General features: G+C 42.0%; 1 protein-coding gene and 1 long non-coding RNA gene across 4 annotated transcripts in view; both read left to right on the top strand.

The window, feature by feature from the left end:
• Positions 1 to 25423, top strand: part of sdccag8 (SHH signaling and ciliogenesis regulator sdccag8) — a 70247-nt gene that overhangs the window by 13562 nt on the left and 31262 nt on the right. For 2 of the 3 annotated variants that reach the window (XM_021317739.2, XM_012864980.3), the window contains exon 14: positions 19803 to 19930. The exons of the other annotated variant lie outside the window; for it this stretch is intronic. In XM_021317739.2, coding sequence (XP_021173414.2) covers positions 19803 to 19930 — 128 coding nt within the window. The remainder of the gene's footprint in view (positions 1 to 19802; positions 19931 to 25423) is intronic. 3 annotated transcript variants of the gene reach the window in all.
• LOC118557228 lies at positions 23752 to 25259 on the top strand. The gene is made up of 2 exons (XR_004927724.1): positions 23752 to 23796; positions 24375 to 25259. It is a non-coding gene; the product is annotated as an uncharacterized LOC118557228 (long non-coding RNA).

Genomic DNA, 25423 nt, shown 5'->3' on the forward strand with positions numbered 1-25423 from the left:
TGCCATTAACAATGTATTTACAACTTGTAATAAACATTTGCTTTTTAGTTTAAGACACTTGTTTATTGAGCTAATCTACAAAGAGTATCTCTTACTTATTAACAGCAAACAATAACCAATAGATTAATTGATTACTAAAATAATCGATAGCTGCAGCCTTACTTAGGAAACAGAGTCCACCAGTGTGTAATTTATTCTCTGTATAGGCAAAGATGTTCTGCCAAGGCCTCAGGGGTTGAGATGCACCACTCAGGTTATCAGTAATGGACTCCCCAAATCTGGCCTTAACCATCAGCAGTCCTGTCAGCAGTCATCCACAAAAAGGATGCGGAGGAACTTGATGGTTAGCTGGGACCTAAGATCAACTTTTGGCCCACATGCAAACTGTTATGTGTGGAGGAAAACGTACAGTGCACATGAGCGATGACTCTTCTCTCCGCACGGTGGAACATGGCGGTGGCGGCATCATGCTGTGGGGACGCTGTTCTTCAGCAGGGTTAGAGCTAAATGAATGGAGCTAAATACAGGGTAACCCTGGCAGAAGCCCTGTTAGAAACAGGAAGGGACTTTAGACTGAGGTGGAGGGTCACCTTACAGCAGGGAATCAACCTTAAACCATACAGCCATACATTTGCTGGCCACCAAAGCTGTGTAAATAAGCTTAAATTGTCACAGTTCTTTCTCTTTTCTGTCTATACAAAGCTTTGTGGAGCTACGTACACATCATTCATAGTCATGCCTTGTTGTTGCTAACTACAAAGGATGTGTGTGTGGATTCTAACAGGAGTGTAAGATCCACAGTAGCCACACTGGAGGCTATATGTATAATCAGCCTTTGAGTTCAAACCCAGCACTTTGATTATCTTTTTGCAACTTGTTGCCCCCCCCCCCCCCCCCCGTTTCCTGCTGTTCTCCGTTCGTAAACGATCATAGCTCGCCTTCAACTAGCGGACAAACGCACAGAATTTTAATGGCCCTACCTTTCCCATTTAATGTACATGTTGTGTAAACACGCACATCAGCTGAACCCACATGCCTGTACACGTTAATATAGGCTCCACACACCCGCAGATGCAGGCACGCACGCCGGGGGTCCCACGGCGGCTGGTGCGCCGCGCTGTGCTCCAGGATTGGATCATCAGCCAGCTGTGAGTTGGACAGCTCAGGATCCGTCCTAATCCCCAGCACTCTGTTCACATCGCCTCGCGTGTGCGCACACATTCGCTCCAGTCCCGGCCCCAGCCCAGCAGAGGGCTTTACCAAGTTTGGTTTGTTTGTTTGCTCCAGTCTTTTTCTTTACTTTCTTTCCTTCCTTTGTCGTTTCCATCCGGCCTCGTATCTCCCTTTGTTGTGTTCACACATCCCAGAGGCCGTCCTGCAAAGCGCCCAGCATAACTTCTGTCCCCGCTCATGCCAAATAGAAACGAGTGGTGGCTGTGCATTTGCATGCGTTCGGGGATTCATGGCTGGCAGCCTGCTTAGGTTCGGGATAAGTTCAGTATCTGTGGGGCACCAAAATCTTCCACCAGTCCTGTCATCCCCATGAAATCAGGCATTCATGTTCATGAGAGCGACGGCAGAGAGCCCACGCCGGTCGGAAACATTACTAGTAGACGGTTCCTCACACCGAGCTTCAGATTAATTTCTGTCACTTCCAGTCAGAAGATCTCGTTTACCGATAGACAGCTGAATAACAACTTTATAATAACAGCCCAGCATGAGGAACGTGGATGGATCTGCTTTAATAAAAGCTGCTAAAGATCCCAACAGTACAAATCTTTACCCTTACTTCAGTTTACGGGATGCAATCCATAGAAATGGCAACTTCAGTACGGAGCATGAGTGGCTGTCACACTGATGGCAACTAATGACCTTGATGAAGACAAGTAGAGGAGGAGCACTGACCTGTAGGACTGCAGCTGGTTCTCAGAAATCCTCAGTTGTGGGAGCAGCATCACAATAACCTGACTCCGCCAGATAGATTTGCTCCGCATATCCATCTGGAAACCTTCCGTTGAAGTAATTTTGGGAAGGGGTGAAAATACTGGTTAGCTGATTGGCCTATGTTGATGATAGACGGGCCAAATAAACCAATCAGATTCGTCGTCGCTCTGTTACGAGCGACGACAAAAACACAACCACAAGCCAAGCTACTCTTGCTGCTGCAGGTAAAGGCTCGTTAGCTCAGCAAAGAAATACTCTGTAATTCCGATAAAACTTGCTCGATAGCCAAGCTAACGCTAGTTTCATCGGCTGAAGCCGCCATGTTCTTTAGACTGAACTGTCGATCTTCTCGTTGCGTCACACCTCAACCCGCCTCAAAGCCAAAGCTGATTGGACGTTCGTTTGGTGAACGGCTCCAAATTTTCTTTAACGGAAAGTAGCCAGACTGATCTGCGAGTGAAACCTTGAAAGCTCGCGAGATCAGGATGGTCTCACGAGGCTAGCATCACAAAGGACCTGGATTATACTTTCAATTGTCAAAAGGGTAGCTTTTAAAACTGGACCACGGGCAAAATCTTTTCAGGCTTTTGACTATTAGAAATTGTTGCATGTAGAAATAGTGGTTAAATATCATAGTTAAGAAAGAAATCGCATATGGTCACTGCTGTATTCAATTACGTGATATTTTGTGGAGACCGACAGAGCTGTAGAAATGGCCATTTAAAGGACACATGACATATAGGAGCAATAATCGAAACTTTATTATTTTAGATAGAAAGAACTAAAAAATATTGATGTGGTGTTTTTATACTTTGCAAACATGTGCATAGGAGCCGACGGGTGAGACGGGAGGGGAAAGGAGGCGCGGGTTGCAGCTGGTGTGGAGGTAGAAAGTCGGCTCACATCATGTTTTGGTCTACAGACAGCAGCTCAACAGCCCACCAGGTGGTGACATTCCTTTAAAGGACATAAATGATCATTAAATTTTTTTTCTTCTTTTAAACGTTTCAGCTTGTCGCTCATAATAGTTTTAATTTCTTTGCAATACTGTAAATATGAGAAAAGACATGAAAAAAAAACAACAGCCACTAAAGCCGCTGATGAAGCTGAAGAGTAAAGACGTGGGACACCAAACTTCAGCACCAGGGCATAACCTTATTACCTGACTCCGCCAGATAGATTTGCTCCGCATATCCATCTGGAAACCTTCCGTTGAATTAACTTTGGGAAGGGGCGAAAATACTGGTTAGCTGATTGGCCTATGTTGGTGATAGACGGGCCAAATCAACCAATCAGATTCGTCGTCGCTCTGTTACGAGCGACGACGAAAACACAACCACAAGCCAAGCTACTCTTGCTGCTGCAGGTAAAGGCTCGTTAGCTCAGCAAAGAAATACTCTGTAATTCCGATAAAACTTGCTCTATAGCCATGCTAACGCTAGTTTCATTGGCTGAAACCGCCATGTTCTTTAGACTGAACTGACGCGCTTCCTGTTGCGTCACACCTCAACCCGCCTCAAAGCCAACGCTGATTGGACGTTCGTTTGGTGAACGGCTCCAAATTTTCTTTAGCCAGACTGATCTGCGAGTGAAACCTTGAAAGCTCGCGAGATCAGGATGGTCTCACGAGGCTAATAACCTTATGCTAAGTAGAAAGAAATAATAACAGAGTCTTTAGCTTGATTAAGATGATGGTGGACTATGAACAAATCAACATGATTGGTCAATCAATGAGGAGTGGGTCAGGAGAAATATTGTCCGGGAACCGCAGCTTGGAGCCCTAAAAAACTACAATGTATTTAAAATGTACAATAACTTATTGCTGCACGAAGTTTCAGGCAGACGTCTGAAACACAAAAGCAGTGAATGGAAGCAGCAGAAACTCCTCTTTTCTCATAAGCAGCCTGCGCTTTACTCTTACTCTTTTTATTTACCTTTTATTTAAGCAGGTAGGCGAGATTAAGAGCAATTTCTTACTTCCAACTGCTGCCTGGTCAGAAGGCGGGAGCTTTTTAGCTGAACGGGAGATACAAAGCTGTAAGAGGAGAACAAATTGAAGCAATTCAGCTTCACTACAGTAACAGCGCTGTCAAACTTTTATCCTGAGGACATTGCCTGGAACATTTGAAGAGAGCGGTTATTGATTGACGTCTGGCCTCTTAACTCTCATATAGGGCCAGAGTGCTCACTTCATCCTTTTACTGTGTTTCCAAAAAGCTGTCCCATTAGAAAAGTCTTCTTGTCCGTCCAGATACTGTCTTTATGTTTTGGAGAGGTGTGGCTTTGAAAGCTCTTTTGTGATAAATGTGAAAAAGGGTTTTCTATCTGTAAAACATGATGTTTGCCCTTTAAGCAACCTCAGCCAATGCCCCACGTCTTATTTTTCTGCAGGCTCACTGTAAGATGCCTTCATGCAGAGATTTGACGGTGCCTTTACACTTCACGGGTCTGTGTCTTTGATTGAGAACATTGAACCAGGGTTCCTATGCAGCCTTGAAGGTTGGAGAAAAGCCTGTGGATTCATTTATTTTCCTGGTCTGGATCCATATGGACACCAAAACTGAGTCTTGTCTTTAAATTTATACAACAAAGAAATCTAATGACACTTAATAAATGTAGAGATTTTGACATTAATATATATTGATATGACATCTTGGCACGTCACATCTTACCTTTAATATTTTACCCTTCACTGTTTTTTTGTTTTTTTGCATTACTAACTGAGTGCACACACATTTAGAAACCCCAAAAAGGCAATTTTCACTGCTTCAGATTCAGGCTGAGCTAGACCTGTGTTCCTGAAACTGTGTCTGGTTCAAATACCGAACAACACATTAAACCAGTTCTTATTTTGGCCGTTTAACAAACCAAATAAAGGCACGCAAGTTTTTAAAGCAAAAACTGTGATCAGGATGGCTTCCTCTAGACCAGGGGTGTCAAACTCATTTTGGTTGAGGGGCCGCTTACAGCTTAATCTGATCTCAGGAGGGCCACACGAGTTAACTCATTGCAAGATTAAATAGAACTAATAAATGTGGACTTGTTGTTGATTTTTATATTACATGAATTTCACTTTTACACAATATATCATGAATAACCTCAGCGTTTTTAAGAAAAGTGTGTGCAATTTCAACAGTACTTTTACTCAGTTAAACATTTACTTAAGTGCATTATGCATAAGAACTGATCACAGTGATTCTACAATGTTGAAAAACATTTATTCACATTTTTTGGAACTTAAAAACACTGTCCTACATGACAAAATACATCAAACAGATAAAAATTAAGAAATGGTTTAAAATAAATTTTCCACCTCTGAAGCTCAGTGCTACCATCTGCTAATTAAAACACAGCGCCCCTCGTGGACAATATAGGAACTGCAGATTTTCAATTAAACGAAGTACATGTTCTTTTTTCAATAATTGTTTTATCATTCTCTTCCTTTTATCCCCCCTTTCTTTCACCTTTTCTTTTTTCTTCTTGTTTATCCTTTCCTCCCCTACTTTCCCATTGTAGTGTCCATATCATTTGAGATATTCCCCGCATGAATCGTAATAAAACTATTCACATTCATAAATCAAGCGGAGCGCTATAGCAAAAGCCGTACTGCTCCACTGGTGAAAGTCAAATCTGAGCTCTTTTTGGCATTAAGACAACAATTCTTATTGCCACATTGCCAGACAGGACACTGCAAAAACAAAATAAAAAAAATATTTTTTTGAATAATGATAATGCATTTAGCCACCAGGCCAGACTAAATTGTTCGGCGGGCCGGAACCGGTGTTTGACACCCCTGCTCTAGATGGTATCAGATTATCCTCTCTGACTTTATCAAAGATTAGAACAAATTTGATTATCTTTTTATAGTAGTGTGCGTTTGATTGGATCTTGGCCATTAAGGTCAATATGATGATAATCACAAATGAAGTAAGTCATTAAATAAATTGCTGAGGAAAGGGACAAAGTGACAGTTTGAGATGGAGATAATTGCTTTGTATCTGCTCTCCTTTCTGAGACGCTGAAGCCATCAGCTGGATGCTCAGAGGCAGTCAGAGAGACCGACGGACACAGCTGAAACCCTCGTCTCCAAAACTTCCCAGAACTGGATTAAACACGCCACGCTGCCGCTCACGCTGCACCTTTACTTTGTTCTCATGCTTCCCCCCCCCCCCCCCCCCCTTGTTGCAACTCGTGACAGCGAGGCCTGGAAAGGCGGCGAATCGAGCCGAGTGTGTGCGCGCGAGGGCGGAGAAGTGTAAATGAGGAAGGTGAGGCAGCAGATGCCTCGTCCTGCCAGAGGCTCGCTTGGAGCAGCGAGCGAGATCTGGGCGCGACAAAACTGCTGCAAACCAACTCCGCAGGAGGCACTTGTCCAATCACGGCCCGGAATAAAAGGGCCGGGGCGCCACGCGGGCTGCAGCCGCTCAGGGGGAGCGGGGGCCATAATGAACCTGCGGGCGCTGCCAGCGAACGCTCGCGCTCTTCCTACCTGGCAGTGACGGCGTCTAACCTCTGTCACCGCCATGCGCTGCCTTCTCTGTGTGTGTGTGTGTGTGTGTGTGTGTGTGTGTGTCAGTGTGCAAATGGTTGTTTGTTGACGTGCGCGGATGTTGGTGAGCGGCTTGATGCATCTCTTTGGGGGGATGTTATGTGTTGATACCTTTGGGCTACACCTGTGTCTGTGAAGTTTGATGCGCGTGTGTGTGTGAGAGAGACGGTTAGCAGGGGCAGTGCCAGGTACAGGGCCTGTTGTGCATCTCTGTGTGTGTGTTTATGAGAGTGTGTGCCTCTCTGGTCGGCGGCCATGTTGTTGGGTAGCAGATGGCACCATGGTTGGCAGGGGAGGGGCTGCTTAGCACAACTAATCAGACAGTTACGGATAGGGCAGCTGGGAGGGCTGTGGGCCAGCCGTGTGTGCGTGTGTGTGTGTGTGTGTGCACCACAGAGTGGCATGATGTTGACAGTGGTGGGCCCGTTGGCCCGGTGACGAGACCTTGCTGCGTTCTTCCCTCCTCGCTGTCAGAGTGCCCTCGCTGCCATCCTGCTCATCACCTCCCTCTCTTCCCCTGCTTCTGTCTATCTCGCTCAATCTGTTGAGACCTATTTAGGTTTTTTGGTAATAATTTTCACCGCTTCGACTCTCTGTCTTGTTGTTGTACGACTGTCTGGCTTATTTATGGACGTAGCTCATCGTGCGACTTAAACTTTTAGTTGTCATTTATATTTGCAAACCACTTTAGGTGAGATATACTATAGAAACATGTGTTTTATGTGCTCTCAAGTCTTTGTAAACAACTTAGAGAGAGAATAAATGGCCCGCAGAGTCCTAAACGCCACTCTGGCAAATCAGGCTCCCCCCTACGTAGTTCAGTCAGTGTTCAAGTTTAAGTCAAACATACATAAAATACAAGTTATACATGATAAAGGGGTTATGAGGACGAGACGTTTTAGCAGTATTTTGAGGGGAACTAGGAATCCTGATTTATTTGTTTCCACCAAAAAGACTAGCCTTGTTGTTGGCCACTTGAAGTACTTTTGCTCCAGAGCCACCTTGACTCAGCCAAACCCACAAGAGCAGGAGTTTAAGTCCGTAGAGCGGAGGGCTGGACGTTCTCCCTCTCTCCCGTGGGCAGCAGGGTTTGTGGTTCTACCAATGAGGGCAAGGCGTCCAGATCCTGAAGGAGCTAAGCTTGTCACACCACCACCATGTTTGTCTTACGCCAGATGTAACGGGACATGCATCCTCCAAAAAGTTCCCCTTCAGTCTCGCCCGTCCACAGAAAGTCTCCCCAGAAGAGATCTGTGTTCCCTGGTGTGTTATATACCCTGTGTGTGATTCTCCCCTTTCCCTTTTCTTGTAACCTTTTCCGGTCTACATTGGTGCCATCGCTCACCTAATGAATGCGCTTGCTTAATTTGTGCCCGAACAGTTGAAGTTTAACATTTCCAGACGAAGCCAGCAGCAGTCGTGCTGTGTTTTAAATACGAAAACTGTCAGAGCGAATTGTCATCTGTCCGTCTGGTGGGGCTGGGAAGGGAAAGAATAGACAGATCGCTGACTGTGAGACCTCAGGCAACATGGAGGCAAATCTGTCGGCTACAACTGTTGTCACCCCAGCCAAGTGTGCCCTGGGACACTGGCCTACATACACACACTACTGCTGGAGGACAGAACGAAAGAGAGAACCAGCCCTCTGTGCCACGGATCCGCTGTTCTGTCTTCACCTGATTCTCTGCTTGCGTCTTTCTTTCACTGCCACATGCTCCCTGTGTCAATGTTGCCTAGCCTCTGTCAGGCTTGTTTCTGTCGGGGTTAACCAGGAGCTTATATTGTAAAGAGTTGCACCGTTTGGATTGTGTGGCAGATTCACGGACTTGTGATAATTATTGTGTAGACGTGTCTGTGTGTGTCATCTGGTCAACTTCGTGCCTTCACACACCCCTGCTGTGTGGGTGGCAGCATCAGTGGCTTTACGCAGTGCCCACTGCCCAGTAGGCACAGCTTTCATCCAACATGACAGAACCTCTATCTGCTCCTCCTTTCCCCTCATTTCATTCTTTTATCGCTGTCACTCTCTTACCTCATTCATCTCTCCTTTCAGCTTTTCATCTCTTTTTATCCTTCATATAGCGTCTCTTCTTCTGCGTTTCGTTTTAACGATTGCCTTCAGTCCTCAGCTTTCTCTTTGTTTCCCCTTTTTCAGCTGCAGCAGTAGGCAGGGTCTCATACATAGCAGAGTAGTGTCTCCATCGCCTGGTTGTACCGGGAGATGCTCACAAGAAAGGAGCAAGAGACAAAACACAGTTAAGGCAACAGAAAGGCAGCGACCGAAGGAAGGAAAACCGGTCGGCAGGGAAAGGAAAGTCCGTCTGGACTTAGAAATGGCAAACTGAATGATTAGGAAAGATTTCGGATATTCTTTGCAGGTATAAGGTTAATTTATAATTTTTAAGAAATGTGTAACACATTTTTGAAAGATTTCCATCACAATTTAATCATCTTTCTAAACTGTCTGATTTAAACACAACTATTCAAGAATCAAGACTTTTTATTGTGATTATGTGTTACCATAAGGTAAGTGTCTCACCAATTTTTGGTGAGACACTGCTCAGAATACACAGAGATTACACATAACACACAGACACAACAAGACATAATATTTCACTTGAAAAATAAATTTTTCTTGCATCAACAATACTTCCTGAGAAGCTTAAAGTGTGCAAATAGTCCTCAGCATTCAATAAAATGTCAAAAAGACAGATGGCAGTCCCTTTACAGGCGATATAGATTACTGTGCAGTTGTAGGAGTGTATCAGACAAACATTTACTGACAGGTTAAAAAGTGTGGAAATAATCATTATCAAAAATGTAAATGTTCAAGCTGAACGTCCAGGTTAATGGATGCTCGAGACAAAAAGAGCGGTAGTGGTCAGTTTACAGGAAGATGTGAAATTCTGTGCAATTAATTCAAATCTTCACGTTAAACTGTGCAGTTTGCGATGATGTCCTTAGAAACTAAAGTTTTTGGATACACAATAGCTTGTGAGAGACAGTAGCTGTGTTTCCACCAACATTTTGTATGTGAATTTTGAAATAATGCATTACAAAAGGTTGGTGGACACAGCAAAATCCGAAATAACTTCTTCAAAAAACATTTTTTACGCTCGATTAACGCACAAAACAGGAGATGGAAACATATTTGCCGAATAAGGTCTGACGTAGTGTTATGGGAGTTTTGGGTGGAATTCTAAACAATAGTAACTGAGTTCCCATCTTTACTAAATGACGAGACGGTGGTAACGTAGCAAACATTTACCTCACATGACTGATCAGCTGTTTCTGCTATTGGAGTCTTCCCAGATATTCCCATAACACGCATAAAATGTATTTTCTCTCCATGTCTCTGGGCAGCGTGTAACATCACCAGTACTAGCTAACATGAAAACACATTCCTGAAGACCTCTCCCCTATTTTTCTCAGACTTGTGGTCCATGCTCGTTTGCAACCTCTACTTCCTGATTATTACGGCCATGCGTAACGTCAACGTCTGACGAAATTACGCTTTATTTGCTCTTAACCAGTGGATGGTTAAGAGCAAATAATGTTTTTTTTTTTTTTTTTGGCAACGTTTTAAAAGTTGACTTAAAATTTGCATAACTGAACGGAAACATGGCCAGTGTAAATTCTCATAGGATCAAGAACATGTGGAGCCAGTAGCATGTTTGTCTGTAAACATGTAACAGACTGTGAGCTGGGCGGGTGGTTTATTGATTCTCAGCAGAGGGCGATAGCCCTCACAGCTTTGGGAAATTAAGGATTTAAGAGCACTTCTGACCTCATATGCAACTATGATAAATCAAAAACTCATTAAATATAAAAAATAAGAAGATAATCATCATCTTAATGTCCTCAGCTTGTTATTCAGTTTAATTTAGTTTTATCCGGTTTCATTATGTTCAAATACATTTTTTAAAGCACTTAATTACAGCCAAGTTTATCTCAAGGCATGTTAGAAACCGTCTAAATGCTACCTTGTAGAATGTATCTCCTGTGCTTCATAATGTCAGTAAAAAATGAAACTGTGCCACCATGTTAACATGAGGGGGAACGTTTACATCTGAAAGGACATCAGTAATGAGTGATACTTTCGACCAACAAATGCTTCCTTTATTCCATTTAAGATCTTGCCTGTTCCAGCAGGACAACATCGAACTGTCCTGAGTGCATTTTACAAGTTTTAGTAAGAGTCTCTGTGTTACGCTGGTTTGTTTACTCTTGAGCTTTTAAACACATATTACTTTCTTTCTAACACATAGTGGGCAAGAGAAAAAATGGGTCATGCATGTCATTATCATCAATGTGTATGGTGAAAATCTGTTTAGCAAAATCTCCCTAAGTCTGGATTGGACAGTTAAATCATCCCCTGATTGTCGCATTTATCCGGTCAGATTGTAAAAGGAAAAAAGGTTCAACACATCGAACACTTGTCCCAACTTTTTTAAGAGCACTCTGCTTCAGTTATATTAAAAAAAACTAAATTTCTGAGACTTGAGCAACAAAACTAATTAAAATAATTGGCCTAGGAGAAATTGGCAGAAGGCTTGAAAGGAAAGAGATGCGGGGTGGGTTAGCAGACTGAAATGGTGCCTGCGCCTTCCTGCTGGTTGGCCCTGTTATCATGGCAGTTTGGGAAGGTGAGCTGCGTTTCAGACATTATTACTGATGTCTCAGGTGTGAAGTAAGTTGCAACACAGGTGGGATGAGCGTTTTATCCATGTAGGTCAATGTTTTAGCATCACTTTCTCTCAGTGCTCCCAAGCTTTGTGCTCTGGCATTCATACATGTTTTACCATCATAATTTTTTTAAAAATTTTATTCTGTTTTGGCCAGTCCTGCTTTTAGGCTATTCAAGGAACCACTAACATTCATTTGCTTTGTTAATATTAATGGATATTATATTGATAAAGCTACTAATAACCGCAGTTATCAAAAACCGTGTCACTCATTAAATAAAATTGGTCAGGCTTGTACCTATCTATAATCAGTTTGAAGAGTTAAATAAATTTTCCTCATCAGGTAGCCATCTTATTTGATGCTAAACAAAAAGTTACATTTATCTATTCTAAAAATATACTTTTCAGAATCACAATATTGACACTTTAATGGAAATTTAATCAATTCTATCAAAACTAGTAACTGATTGAAAAAAATAATAAGATAATAGTAATAACACTAATTTATTTTAATGATAGGTAACGATCTGAGGAGTGTTCACAGTATTACGTAAGGGATAATGCCTGGTGCGGTGTCCATTATCAGAAATGAATGGACGACATGGAGGCGTTCGCGTGGGACAGAATGTTTTGATACCGCACTGTCTCAACATTAAACAGTCTCCCTCTGTGTTTTGGAATCTGATAGCAGACCACTTTGGATCAGCAGATTGAGAAGTGGTGGAGTTACTTGTAAAGACAAGGCCACATTCACCCCTCTAAATGAAATCCTACGTCAGAACCAAAAATGTCTGATCCGTTAAGTGTCATATCGGTTGTTGTTTTGTTGTTAGGAATGGGTCATGTGACCTAGAGGGGCGCTCTGTGACAGATCAGACCCTCTCAAGTTATACGGGTGAGTTTTTGAGAAGGGCAGCCCGCACAGAGCATTGATACGCAACAAGTGGTGTGTATTAATCTAAAAAGTAATTTAATATATCGCAATTAAGCTAATACCTGTGCGCTTCAGATGGCTTACAGAAGTCGCCTCATTAGGATGTCATCATGTGACGTGAGATCAACGTTTTTTTTCTTCTTCCAAACGCTGTTGCTTAAGTTTTCAGGGTGAAACATCTCCAAAACAGTAGAGGAAATAAATCACTGGCTAGAAGCTTCTTGTGTTCAAAAACTCATGAATGCATTTATTTCAAAAGCTTTCTGATTTCAGTAACTAGCAGAAAAAACACAGTACTCTAAAGAAATACTTTGACATGCATTCATAGTTTTATAACAGCCTCGGGGTAATAAACATTGTATGCTTTTAATAATCTCAGGACCATCGAGTGTGGAAGAAAACATTATTTCAGCTGAAGTCTTATGATAAAGACCTTCTGCAAGTGTTGTTCAGACTGGGAAATTTCTGCACGTGTATGCACAAAGCTCAGCTTTCCGTGCGTCCAAATCACTAAAATATAATCTAACTCTAATGAGTACTTTGTGAATAGATTTGACCTTCAACATTTCCACATATGTTAACCACAACCCTCTCTGCAGGGCACAGATCTGACATTGACGTTGAGTCCGTCATTCTGGTTTAGGTCGGTATGAGAGCATATTGTACGTATGCTGCATATTTATTTATTTATTTATTTAATTTGAAGTCACAGATGCCTGCGCTGCCAGCCTGGTTCTCTTGTGTTAAGGCGATCAGTCGCCTGTGCCAATTAAGATTTTTAAACTTCTCTCACTCTGTTTTGTGACTAGATGAGATGATGACAGAGGCCAATCAGCAGCTAATTGCTTTAATCTAGAGCCGGGCTGCTCTCTGTGGGAATGTTCGTCTCCGTTTGCAGCTATCCATGTGCAATTGCCCGCGGTCATTAATAAGCACAAACTGTATCGAGGGCTTTTAAGATGATCAGACTTGCACTATTGTCCAAACTTCAGGGCGGAGAGGATGCAATTGAACTGTTGCGGTTTCCTGCTTTTTCGGGTAAAATTGGCTTACAGCTGACCTTCATGACAGCAGGGGGGCCTTTAGCGTTCCTTCAAGAAGAAACTAAGCTCGGGCCGCCCGCTGTAAACAAAGTTGACTTGCTGACAGATGGATTGAATGACAGAGAGGCTAACCGAGCCAGGAGCAGGCCTGGCAGCATCGCACGGAGCAAAGAGGGAGGGAGACGAGAGGGAGATTAGGGGGGGGGGAAGAGGTGGCCAACAGGAGAGGAGGTGTGAACAGGTGCAGGGCCGCTGAAGGAAGAACCAGCAGATGGAGAGAGACACAGCCAGTTTAGTTACAGGAAAAAAGGGTGGGAGGAGAAAGAGGAGGGAGAGATGGAAACAGCAGAAAACTAGATCGGAGCAGAGATGGAAACGCTCTGGACAGATCGACGGACGGATAGGTAGAATTAGGAGCTGGAAACGCCACAGACGAGCATCCGGCTCCTCCACTATTTGATCTGTTTGTTTAATTTGGTGGAACAGCGAGACGAGGAGACAAACAAGAGCAGAGTGATTGACTTGCATCAGCCAGAGGTTTAATAAAAATGTGCTAAAACGCACCGAGGTGTTAGTGAACCAGAAAAAAATCTGACACTTATGATTTTTTTTTTTTTGCTTTTACACACAATAATTCAGATGTTTATTGTGTGCAGCTTCACAGCAAACGTTCAATATGTCGCCGTATTTTCTCTGCCGGGCTCTTATTATTGTTGGCAGGACCGGGAGACAGGCCTTCACAAGGCCTCTGTCTAATCACGTCTCAGTTACGGATGCGAACAGGCACGCTCGCATACTGTAAGCAGGAAGCATGTTTGTAGCGCTGCGACACACACACTGCTGAATATGGATGCAAAGCGTGATTGATGCAGTCCATCACAGATAGCTGCGGCTGCAGTCTGCAGCAATGAATCATCGCTGCGGTTTAACAACCAACAGATGTGCTTTTATACGACACTACCGCTGGAATATACCAGGCTCACTTTATTTTTAACAGTTTTTAAATTGCAACACAAAGATTACTATAGTGCTTTGGGAAAAAAAAAAAAGATCCGGATCTTTTTTTTTTTTTTTTTTACTTTTTGTAACTTACCAACCACAAACTTCAGTGTATTTTGCAGAGATCGTATGCGAGAGACACAAAGAGATGGATTGTTGTGAAGGAGAACGATACATGGTTCTTAATTTATTAAATTTCAAAGATCTAAAAGGTGAGGCATACATGTATAATCAGTCAATACTTTTGTTCAATTAAATCCCAATTTCAAACCTTTTCAAGAAATGTCTCTATCGCTTTCCTAAGTTTAGAGACACCAGTTTTGGCCCCTTCTTCTTCTCTAAATATCTTGACCTCAGTGAACTTCAGGTTTTACATGACCAGAGATGCTTCTTCTGCATGTTTACTCTGCCCCCTACTTGGCTTGCAACTCACAGGATTTATTTTGGCTTTCTTTCAACGATAGCTAAATATGATCCCTGTCAACCGATTCTCCTAGCCGAGCTGGGGGTCTTTGCAGCTCCTCCAGAGGTGCCATTGGCCTCTCAGCTGCTTCTCTAAACAATGCTCTCCCTGCCCAGAGAGGTTAGCTATGCTTGCTCCGTTCCAGGATGATGGGTTAAACTGTGAAACTGCAGCTGCTGATGCAATAGCAGTAGAGATCAGAGTGTGACCTTCATGCATCGGACTGATTCTTGGTAACTATTGAAGGTCCTTTACCTCTGGAGTTTAACGCTGCCCCACTTAGTGCCACACAATCAGACGTCTCCGTGTCTCCTCTTGACGAACTCGTTGTAAACGACAATCAGTTTACAGTCTGTTTACCTTCATGTTAATTTCACAGCGGCTAGTGTGTAACGAATGAACACGTTGGACCAGAAAAATATGAATATGCCTCGATCCGATGAACTGCTTTATGAAGTTTTACTGCCACATGCAAAATTAATTATTGTTTGATGTGGCAACTGAATACGCTCTGTTAAAATAACTTTCTGGTTTGGCTTGTTTAAAAGAAGCAAAAATAGTTCCAGAAACGTTATTTATTTGATATTAAGTGTTCTCGGCAAGTTTGAAAAGTCTGGATAATTTATTTTGTTTCCGTTTTATTATTTTTGCGTTTGCCCTGTGATGGACTAGCGATCTGTTCAGGGTGTAGAAGTGACTGCTACGGTAAGACACCTGTCCCCCCCGCAAGGACAAGCTGGTATTGACAATGGATTTTTCAGTCTCTGGACTTTATTCCTGATTAATTATCTAAAAGAAGTCTGAATTTTAAAAACAAATTCAAATTAATTTTAACCTTATTCTTCAATTACACCTTTTATCTTATTTTTGCTAGATTACAACTCTAGTTTTTTGTCAAACTTATTCATCACTTTGGTTCCCGAGTCACTGAGTGAACGCCCACGCTCAAAAGTTAAGCAAGCGTGGGTTTTTCTCTGTATTTTTGTGTTTGGACACTTTTTAAACTGGACCCGGTGGTCCTCAAACTGGGCCCAGTTCAGCTGCCGAGCAAAGCACTGCCACTGCTGTTTTATTCCTATTCACAAACAGAATAAAGTTGTCAAAGAGCACAAAATGCGCTTTAAGGAGCCCGTATGTGCAGGCGTGTTTTGACAAACATGTTTTAAATTTTGATATCCAGCTGATCTGAGATAAATTTACGTTGTTGCTGAATCAGACGTTGAAATTCAACATTGTGTTTCAAGACTGGTGCAACGCACAAATCAGTTTAATCCAGCAGTATAAATATTTTGCACCTAATAGTCCAGAGTGTTACAAAAGGTTGATTTAAAAAAGTAATATTTTTTTGTTATCTGTGCCTGTATAGCGAGCGTGCGTATTCGTATCTGAGCGAGTGTAGCTGAGTCTGAAGAGAGGTCGGGGCGTCTGGCATCGGCAACTTTCTTCTGATTCCTCCAAGTACACCGTCTGAGTTTAATTTGTGCTCGTCCTTTGATAAATCGTGGCATTTGGTGGTTCTGGCGTGAGATGCCGGCTTCACCATGGGGTGCAGCAAACTCTGCGCTTGGTCAGGCCCTGGCTCCCCACATCTAATGGGCAACAGCTTGAATAGTACCCACTTAAGCAGGCTGTGCGGACTGGGCTCCCTTTTTCTTCCTCATCACTGCAGCCAGCTTGCCGGCCAGCCACCGCCTCTGCCACCTCCCACTTACCCAGCAGCCACTGTACCTGGCTGCAGCCCCAGAGCCATTCCAGCCTACCTTAGGCCTCTGGCCCATGCAGCTCCCGCCGTACTTATCAAGCTGTCCTGCAGTGCAGCGGGCCATGCATATACAAACAGGCCCAGCTATCTGCTAACTGAACATTCAGTCTATTGCCTCGTAGGCCCAAAACAAGCTCCTGCCACAGGCAGCGTCCCAGAGCCCATTCACCAATTAACTGGCTGGCAGATTATTGCCCAAGGAGATCTGAGCAGCTCCAGCCCTCCATATTCAGCCTCTGTTCGAGCCGGCGCCCCAAACACCTGCTCCAGGTTGGCTTCCCACCGACGCCTCTCCTTTGCTCCCCGTTTTTCACGCTTTAATTTGGTAGTGGTCGTCAGCGGCCATTTTGTGCTCGCTTTAATTGGGTAAACAGAATGGCGTGGGCGCTTAAACCGCATTAATTTGACTCTCTACCTTCAGTTTGATTTTAAAGTTGAGGTCAGACCCCCCCCAGCCCCTCGCTCCCCCCCACCCAGCCTAGAGGATTGAGCCCTTTTAATCTGTTTGTACTCTGTACCTCAGGAGGTAACGGAGACGAGCACGAGCAGCCAGGTGCCAAATGTTTGGTCTTTTCTGCTTCCCTATCTTTAGTTTTTTTTGTCACCCTCCTCTTCATCACCGCCACTCTATAGCTGACTGCTGGAACTTTCTGGCGATCTGTCTGATGCTAATTGGTGGGTAAACAGGTCTGGTGTGAGCTCCCCCTCCACCCCCCTGTTCCCGAGCTCACGCACACACGCTCGCACACACGCATAGACAAACACACGGCCCCCCTGGAACCTCTTGCAGGACCAAATGGCTGGCAATGCCTGCCCGCCGTCTCCCGCTGAGCCCTGGTGTGCGCTTTGGTGGCTCAGGCTGCTGTTCAAGCCCAGCGGGGGTTCATGCGCTCACACTCATACGCGTACAGACACACACAGTCTCCTTGTGTCCCCTGCACACCCGCCACCCGCTTTCACACCCCAGACAGCAGGACAGCAGGAGAACACACACACACACGAAGGAACAGACAGACGCGGTCACTTTAGAGATGCAGGCCAAGCGCTGTAGGGGAGAAAAGTTTTCACTTAAACTGGAGAATTCTCTCTTCATTAGCGCCTTTGGACTTCAGGAAGAGTTCTGTTTATTTGTTCGTTTTTTTTTTTTTTTTCTTTTTTTTCTCCTTCCTCCTGTCTTTGTAGTTTTTCGTCTCTCTCTTTCTTTGTCTGTCCCTCTGTTGTCTCAGTGCGCTTGGACTTAGTTGAACTATAAAGTTTGATTCATGCAGGAACAGAATGCAGAGTCGCCCGAAGCCGACGCTACCTCCGTTTGGATCTTACCTGCTCGCTTCTGATGATCAGAAGGATTTGAATGAAACGGGAAATGTCTGCAGATCAGGCTGCTCTGCCGCCCTGATCCGTGTCAGATATGTCAGGATAATGCATTAGCACCGCATGTACCGTTTAGTTATGAAATAAATCTGATAAACCGTTTTTTTATCTATTTTTTTTGCATTACACAAAGATTTTAACCAACTTTTCATCCTTTAACTTTGAACGGCTCAGTTGATAAAGTGCTAATCCGAAGCAGCCTGCAGTTAAATGATGGTTTGTGTGTCGCAGACAGCAGCAAAGTCACCCAGGGGTCGCCACAGCGTTCAACCCCTCATGTCTCATCTGTCCCCTTGTTCCTCTCATGTTGCACAGGGTGTCCTCTCCTCCCGCCTCATCTGTCACGTCTGTGTTCGGCCGTCAGTCTTTCTTTTTATACTTCGCAGATCCTTCCTTGCTCTTTTCTCTAGCTTGTTGCAGAAACCCTAGTTGAGCGAGCACAGTTTTCAGGTCGCCTGCAGTTCCCCCCTCAGGTGGCCACCCTTGATTTTATTTTAACACTAATTCTGACTTTATTTAATCTGCACAATTATGAACCAGAATAAAAAGGAAACATGTTTTTTTTTTTTTTTTTTTTTTTTAAAGGAAATGCTCATAACATGAAAATGATGGTGTGGAGCCCTTTAACTAATAGCTCGATATAAAACCTAGACAAACAAAATTCCTTTAATTAGTAAATAATCCATTCTTAATGTAAATACAATTAATATTCATCTTTGCTGAGTGCGAGTAGAACCAACCTATCCTGTTTTGGACTATACCTCGACCAGCTTTGTACATGTAGAGACTGCAATTCATGCCCCTTAAGCTCAGCTAGATTCAAGCTAGAGCATATGTGGACATCAATTTTTTTTAACCTCACCACAAATTCTCTGCTTTATTTTCCTCTGAACTTTGACTGGGCCGTCCTAACGCAGTGTGCTGTGCTCCAGCCTCACAGCTTTTGCAGCCTCCAACAGGGTTTCTCCCAGGATTGCCCTGGATGTGGCTCCAGCCATCTTCCCATCAGCTCTGAGCAGCTTGTTTGTCACTGCTGGAGAACTGCGTCCCCACAGCCCTGCTACGAGTGGGCGTATAACACAAAGTCACAGCTGATGCGTGTGGCTGTAACAAGAAAAAAAAAAAAAAACTGATCGAGTTCGAGCGGAGTAAGTTCTTTTACCAAGCGCTGAAGTTCACTAAAACAGAAACGCTTTAGTTGAGTAAAATTAAAAACGTTATGTTTTAGATTCAGACAAAATTAGATCATTGTGCTAAAACTAAGCGTGACTGTTTTTGGGCCTCGGTGAATAATTGGAGATGGTCAGTATTCTGTAGAGGACTGGGTAGCATCAGATGCTTTACCCAGCACTTATTTCCTTTTTATTTAGCTTTTTTTTTTATTTAGCTTTTTTTAAATTTAGCTTTTTTTAGTCTAATGGCCAAAAAGGATGTAACAATACATCGATCCACATCGATATATCAATTAAATGATAAACGATCCAATTACATCTATGCAAAATGAAAATATAATTTTTAAGATGCACCTTTATTTTAAAATTCACAAAGCATGACACTAAAGTGAACAGGTGATCTATTATTATTGATATTTTTAAATTAGAAGAATTTTGTTTTTGACTTAAATGCCTGCTTAGAAATAAAATGGTCAAATCGCTTTTTTTTTTGAGTTATTAATGTAAATGATAATGTTAGAGGGGCTGGTGATATTGCATCATACCGATCGTATCGATCAGACTTTGTGATATCGGCAAATATATAATCAACCAAACAAATTGATATAACATGTATTGTGATAAAGCTGGTGATTTACACCCCTAATAACCAATGAGTTTGATTGTGATCTGCATCCAAGAATGTCAGTTTTATTAAATTTATTTCCCCCACTTTCGTCATGATGACATGCTTTTTGTCCTCTAACCTGGAGTTTTAATGTATGTGCCTGCATGGATGGGGTGCTTCATGGTTAAAAAGTGGATTTGATACACCTTCGTGTAACTGGATCCAATGGCAGCATTAACTATAGCGTTAATGTCTCTGTGCCTTTCTCCTCAGACAGGACAGAGAGAGTGCAGAGCGGGCTCATGCAGAGCAAATGGCTTCTGTGACCCTGTCAGCGCAGGAACGGGAGACGGAGCTGGCTATCATGTTGCAGAAAACAGAGGCTCAACACCTGCAGAGAGGTCGGTGCTTCAATGCACAGGATTGGCATTCTATTTTTTATTTATTATTTACCCACTTCTTTAATGTTATCAATTAAGTAACTAATTAATTATGTACTGTTAATTACTTGATTTAGTCAGTAAAGGTGCATTTTTATCTAAGGTGCTGGATCCTATACAAGTTACACTTTTCTGCTTTGTGCTACTTTTCAGATAGCTTTCATGGGTATAACAATCCTGTTCCATCAACTTTGTTGTTTTGAATCAGTGAATATATTACTGTGTTTGCAGCAGGTGGGCAGATGCTCATACATGACATATTGAACCAGTTGATATATTGGCTAGTTAAAAGATTTCTCCTGCTGCCGTATAGGCTAGAAGCAACTCAATTACTAAGAAACAAATGATTGAATACCAAATATAGATTGTCTCAATATAGATACGGATATTCATATATATGATGATTAAAAGGCAGGTGGAAAGTGGGTGTGAATCTTCACATATGTCTGCATTTGAAGGTTTTCAGTGAGGAAGCACACAAATAATATCTTGACATTTTAGATGCGTATTGGTGCAGGTATTCTGCCATAACCTTCTGTTGGAGAAGTAATAATTAACACGGAATGACATTATAATCAAGAAACAAACACGTCTTTGAAGCTGTAATTGGACTGTTTTGCTGCTATAAAGGCCTGGAGGAACTCAAACATCTACAATAATAGAACAGTGGTTATGGTATTTGGGGGATCAGAGCTTTCCCTTACCGTTCTTCAGTCATTTCTGTCACATAATTGCTCTTTTGTCAGGAGTCGTGGTATATTCTTGCACAGCCCCTTTAAATTAACAATGCAAATCAGTTCAGCTGTCAAAACATACTTTTACAGCTACGACTTTTTGTTGTGGTAACACATGATTTTCTTCCCAATGGAAATCCAGCAAAAAGCCTCTTTAAACAGGAAAGTTTTAACTGCATTTTAAGAGTATTTAAGACTATAAGGTTCTGAGTATCTACACAAAGACAGCAGAAATTAGATAAGGAGTTTGGGGGTCTGGCTGTTTAGTGCTCTATAAGTTAGTGAGAGCAATCTAAAATGATTCCTACAATCTATTTGTAGTCATTGTGAAGAATATAAACTGGGGGTCATGTGAGTTCGCTTGCTGGAATGGATAAGTAGTTTGGCTGCAGCATTTTGTATGACTCTGAGGAGAAAAAGGGATGATTTATCCAAACCAGTAAACTGGCCATTGCATTGTAATCTGTACACAATGACACAAATGCATGGGTTATTTTTTCCAGTCCAGCTGATAAACACTATGTTGCAGTTTAGAAATGTTCCTTGAATGACAGAAACAAGGCCGATTTTCCGTGAACCAAAGGCCAAAGAACAAAGCAAATTACAAGATTTTGAATGCTGGATTTAAAGGAGCATTACACAAGCTATATAGTTAATTTCTCTTTCCCATACATACGTTTACAATGGTCCCGTCGTAATCGATGCATTAGTGAGAGAACATGAGTTAACTTCAATATTTATAGCTTTATTACCTCAGAAGACATTAGGCCTCTAAACAAAAGACTTGTGCAGTTGCAGCGGCGGATGCATTTCAACTTGTCACCAGAGGGGGCAAACTTCTTCAAAAACTCTGGAACTTGGAAGACAACATAAATGTTCAAATGATGTGTCTAGGTAGGTCCATATACACGTTGAGCAAAGTTAAGAGTCCATGATGCTGAGAAACTCCTTGATGGTACTATCTGACGAGTATCTGGCATAAATAATTAAGTCTCTGAGAATAACGATCTTGTCTAATTTAACAGTGGAAGACGAGAAGCATTGAGGGTCCCACAGAAAAGATGCAGCAGACCCAAGGCTTGTCAAACTTTGATTATAGTCATCTCGAAAGAGCTATATGAGCTTGAAGAGATCATCTGACGTGAAAATGTCTTTTTGAAAATTACAGCTGTCCCACCATCCCTGCAAGAAACCTTAGGTGAGCAAAGAAATGAGCATCATCTCTGATACACAGTTTTAAAAAACCCGAGACTTCATTTTCTCAATACCAAGTCCCAGAGAAAAACAAAGCCCAGGTCCTCCTCACCACAAAATAATATTTAAAATGTGAGCCTTGCTAGTAATAGGCATTGATCACTCTCATTTTAATGGAGAGACCACCGGGGCAGATGCAGAGGGGACTGAACCAATCAGTGTTACGTATTTTATTCTTCTTGCTGTGCAGCACTTCAGTGTAACTTGTTTGTTGTAAAGTGATATATAAATAAAGTGTTAAATAATGTTGAGATCTACATTGACAGAGTTGACAAGTAAGTGATGGGATATTGAGCAAAGATGGTCTTCCAACAAATCCATCAAATGACCTCCTCCAACGTACAAAGTGAGGAACCAAAATGCGTCCAGACGGATGTGGTGTTAAGAACTGATAAATATCTGTCTGGAGTCAGAGAGACCGTCCCTCTGCTGCGTGACTAATTCTCCCCTTCAGCGACTTTAAACCTTCACAGGAGAGGATGAGTGCCACTCCAGCAGTCAAACCTCAGCACAGAAGTGAAATTTACCTGAAGCAGTGTGCTCACGTAGAAGTACAGTGAGTTTGGTACAACTACAAGTAGAGGTGTAAAAATGTACTTCAGTGAAAAGCAAAACAGTAGCTGATTTAAAATAGATAGGCTCAGAGTAATAATTACTCATGGGTGGAGTGTAGGGTTGATATTGAACTAGTTGTCTCCTGAACCAAAATTAATAAAATTGTAAATATTTATCCACACATCATATAAAACACTTGGGGAGCACGCAGTGCTGGCAAAAACAAACTTGATTATTAAACAAGTCAAACTGAGTAAATACAAAAAAAATGCTGTTTTCTATGGGGCTAAAATAGTAGCTTTAACATTTGCAAATGTGTGTGGAGAGTTGTGTGTCTGTATCTCGATTTGTGCGTGTGCAGTGGGATTTGTAAATGTGTGAGAAGATTTGAGTGTCTGTACAACAATCTGCAAATGTGTAAAACTACTTGTGTGTAATCCGTTTTGCAAATGTGTAAAAAATCCACAAATCTGTATTCAGATCTGCAAATGTGTACAGAGATTTGCAAATGTGTAAAAAATCCACAAACCTGTATTCAGATCTGCAAATGTGTACAGAGATTTGCAAATGTGTAAAAAATCCACAAATCTGTATTCAGATCTGCAAATGTGTACAGAGATTTGCAAATGTGTAAAAAAATCCACAAATCTGTATTCAGATCTGCAAATGTGTACTGAGATTCGCAAATGTGTAGATCAATCTGTAAGCACACACAGAGACACTTGTGTCTGAAGTGTTTTTGCTTCAAGACCCAGAAATACAGACAAATCATTGGTTACAAGTCAAGCGGTTTTTCGGTTGGCTCTCTTTACACACGTGATTTTTGCTACTGTTCTGCCGCGTGAGATGCACAAATGCGTGGAAGGATTTGTATGCGTATCTTTTCGATTTGTGTCCCCTTGCGCAGACTCACAGGCTCAAAGGCTCACATACTGCCCTGAGCGCAGGCTCACAGGCACACAGGCTGTCTCTTCCGGCTGTGGGAGGTCACGTGACTTTCAAGGATTTTACCAAAGCGTTTTGCTTCCAGACGGCTGATAAGGCAACTTGTTATAACTATATAACTTTCTCCCTTTAACGGCAAAGGTTTCTTGTTTTAATGAGAGACTTACCCTGCTAAAACCAGATAATTGTCTCCTCATAACAACGCAACATAACCCGACATCAGCTCGCGGGATATTTGAGTGTCATGGAGAAGAGGAGAGACGGAGGGGCGCCTTTTATTTCTTTTTAAAAAGTCGTCATTTGTCGGAGGAATGTATTTCTGCACTGAGGAGTGACAAGGTAAGTCGTGCATATACAGCAAGTCCTCTACTTGAAATTTTATCAATTCGGCAGTTATTTATATTTAACAACTATGCTATGGAAACAAGTTGCAGCCCTGTAGTACAGTCTCTGGCTCCGTTTACACGGTGAAAACAGGTTTGCGTTGCCTTTGTACTCTCCATTTACACACTACAAGGTTTAACTGTTGCTTAGGGGGGCTTTCAGCTATAGCTGTGGGTTTATTTACAACAGTTTGCAGCCGAAACAGTCCTCCGCGGTGCCAGCCGCTGTTTTCTTCTTCTGGGCAATTTGACCCGGAGCTTCAAAAATCACAGCACTACTAGTGGTGCGTCATGGGAATTACACCGTTTAAGTACTCTGTAAACAGGGCCTGTGACTGCAAAAGTTCTTCATGGATGTTAATGAGATAGGCTGACAAAAAGATATAGAGATACGGATAAGCAGCTTAATTTTTTTTAAAACATGTCATGCATACAATCATAAATTCTGCTGTAAAGATTAATAATTGTGTGCTTAAAAGAGTCATTTTAGTTTATTTCTTTTTTATATTAACCATAATTTCATTGTGCTTGTAGACATATCAGCTATAGCAAGCATGGATGATGAGAGCTTGGTCATCTACATTCCCACCTATGCTGACAGAATTGCCACCTGGAGATTTTGCTTCGAGTTCCAAGGGAAAGGTGAAAGAGGTGTCCTTCAACAGACATTGCTTGAAAAACTCTTTTCATGCAAATCTTCATGGAAAAAGTCTAATTTGATCTAAAATGTTTTTGGTTACAGGTAATACCACTATGTAATATATTTCAAAGGAAAGTTTACCATTTGACTCAAAATGGTCATGTTTTCAGGAACATATGGAAGTGAGCCACAATAGAGTCAGTTAGCTTTTGTTTTTGCTGACAAAGATATAGAGCAAAAATACTGATTAAAAAGATTACTCCAACAACATTGTGAAATACAAGTTTTGAAGTCAAATTATTGCTGTTGCTATAAAGCTTCTTTAAGGTAAAGATTCTGAAGCATGTGTTTAAACTGTACTGATTTTCCTTTTCTTTCCATAGGGCATTATTTTTCTTTTATATTCTTCAAAGTTGATTGTAAAATTGATAAATGCTTTGAGTGCAATAGTGCCCAGATTTCTAACAAAGACTTTTGTCTGTTGTATGTAAAAGGATTTTCTCATGTTCATTTTTGAGATCCATGTATTGATCTTTTTAATACTCATAGATCATGTTCTAGTTTGGTCATCTTCTGGAGGTAGAAAACTTCCTTTCAAAAGGATCTTTCAGAGCACTTGTTAAAGGTACTTTTAATGTATGTTCTTCTGTGAGTTGATGTAACATTGGAGTATAATGTTATGTTTCTAAGGAAAGAATGAGTTGGTTTGATCACAAACCATAACACTTCATTTTGTAATGGGTTTTTACCAAAGATTCATTAAAGGTTTTCATATATCATTCAACCATATCGTCATTGTGAAACAGTACATAACTTGGGTCTCAGTGTTCAGTAACAGAGAACCATAAGTCTTGCTGTTATAAATATAAAAAGTATGTCTTGAATATGAGGAGCAGTGGAGGGGTTTACAGAACATGTCATTTAAACATTTTGTCCTACATGA

The sequence above is a fragment of the Fundulus heteroclitus genome, chromosome 22 (genome assembly GCF_011125445.2).
Source record: "Fundulus heteroclitus isolate FHET01 chromosome 22, MU-UCD_Fhet_4.1, whole genome shotgun sequence".
Lineage (NCBI taxonomy): Eukaryota > Metazoa > Chordata > Actinopteri > Cyprinodontiformes > Fundulidae > Fundulus > Fundulus heteroclitus.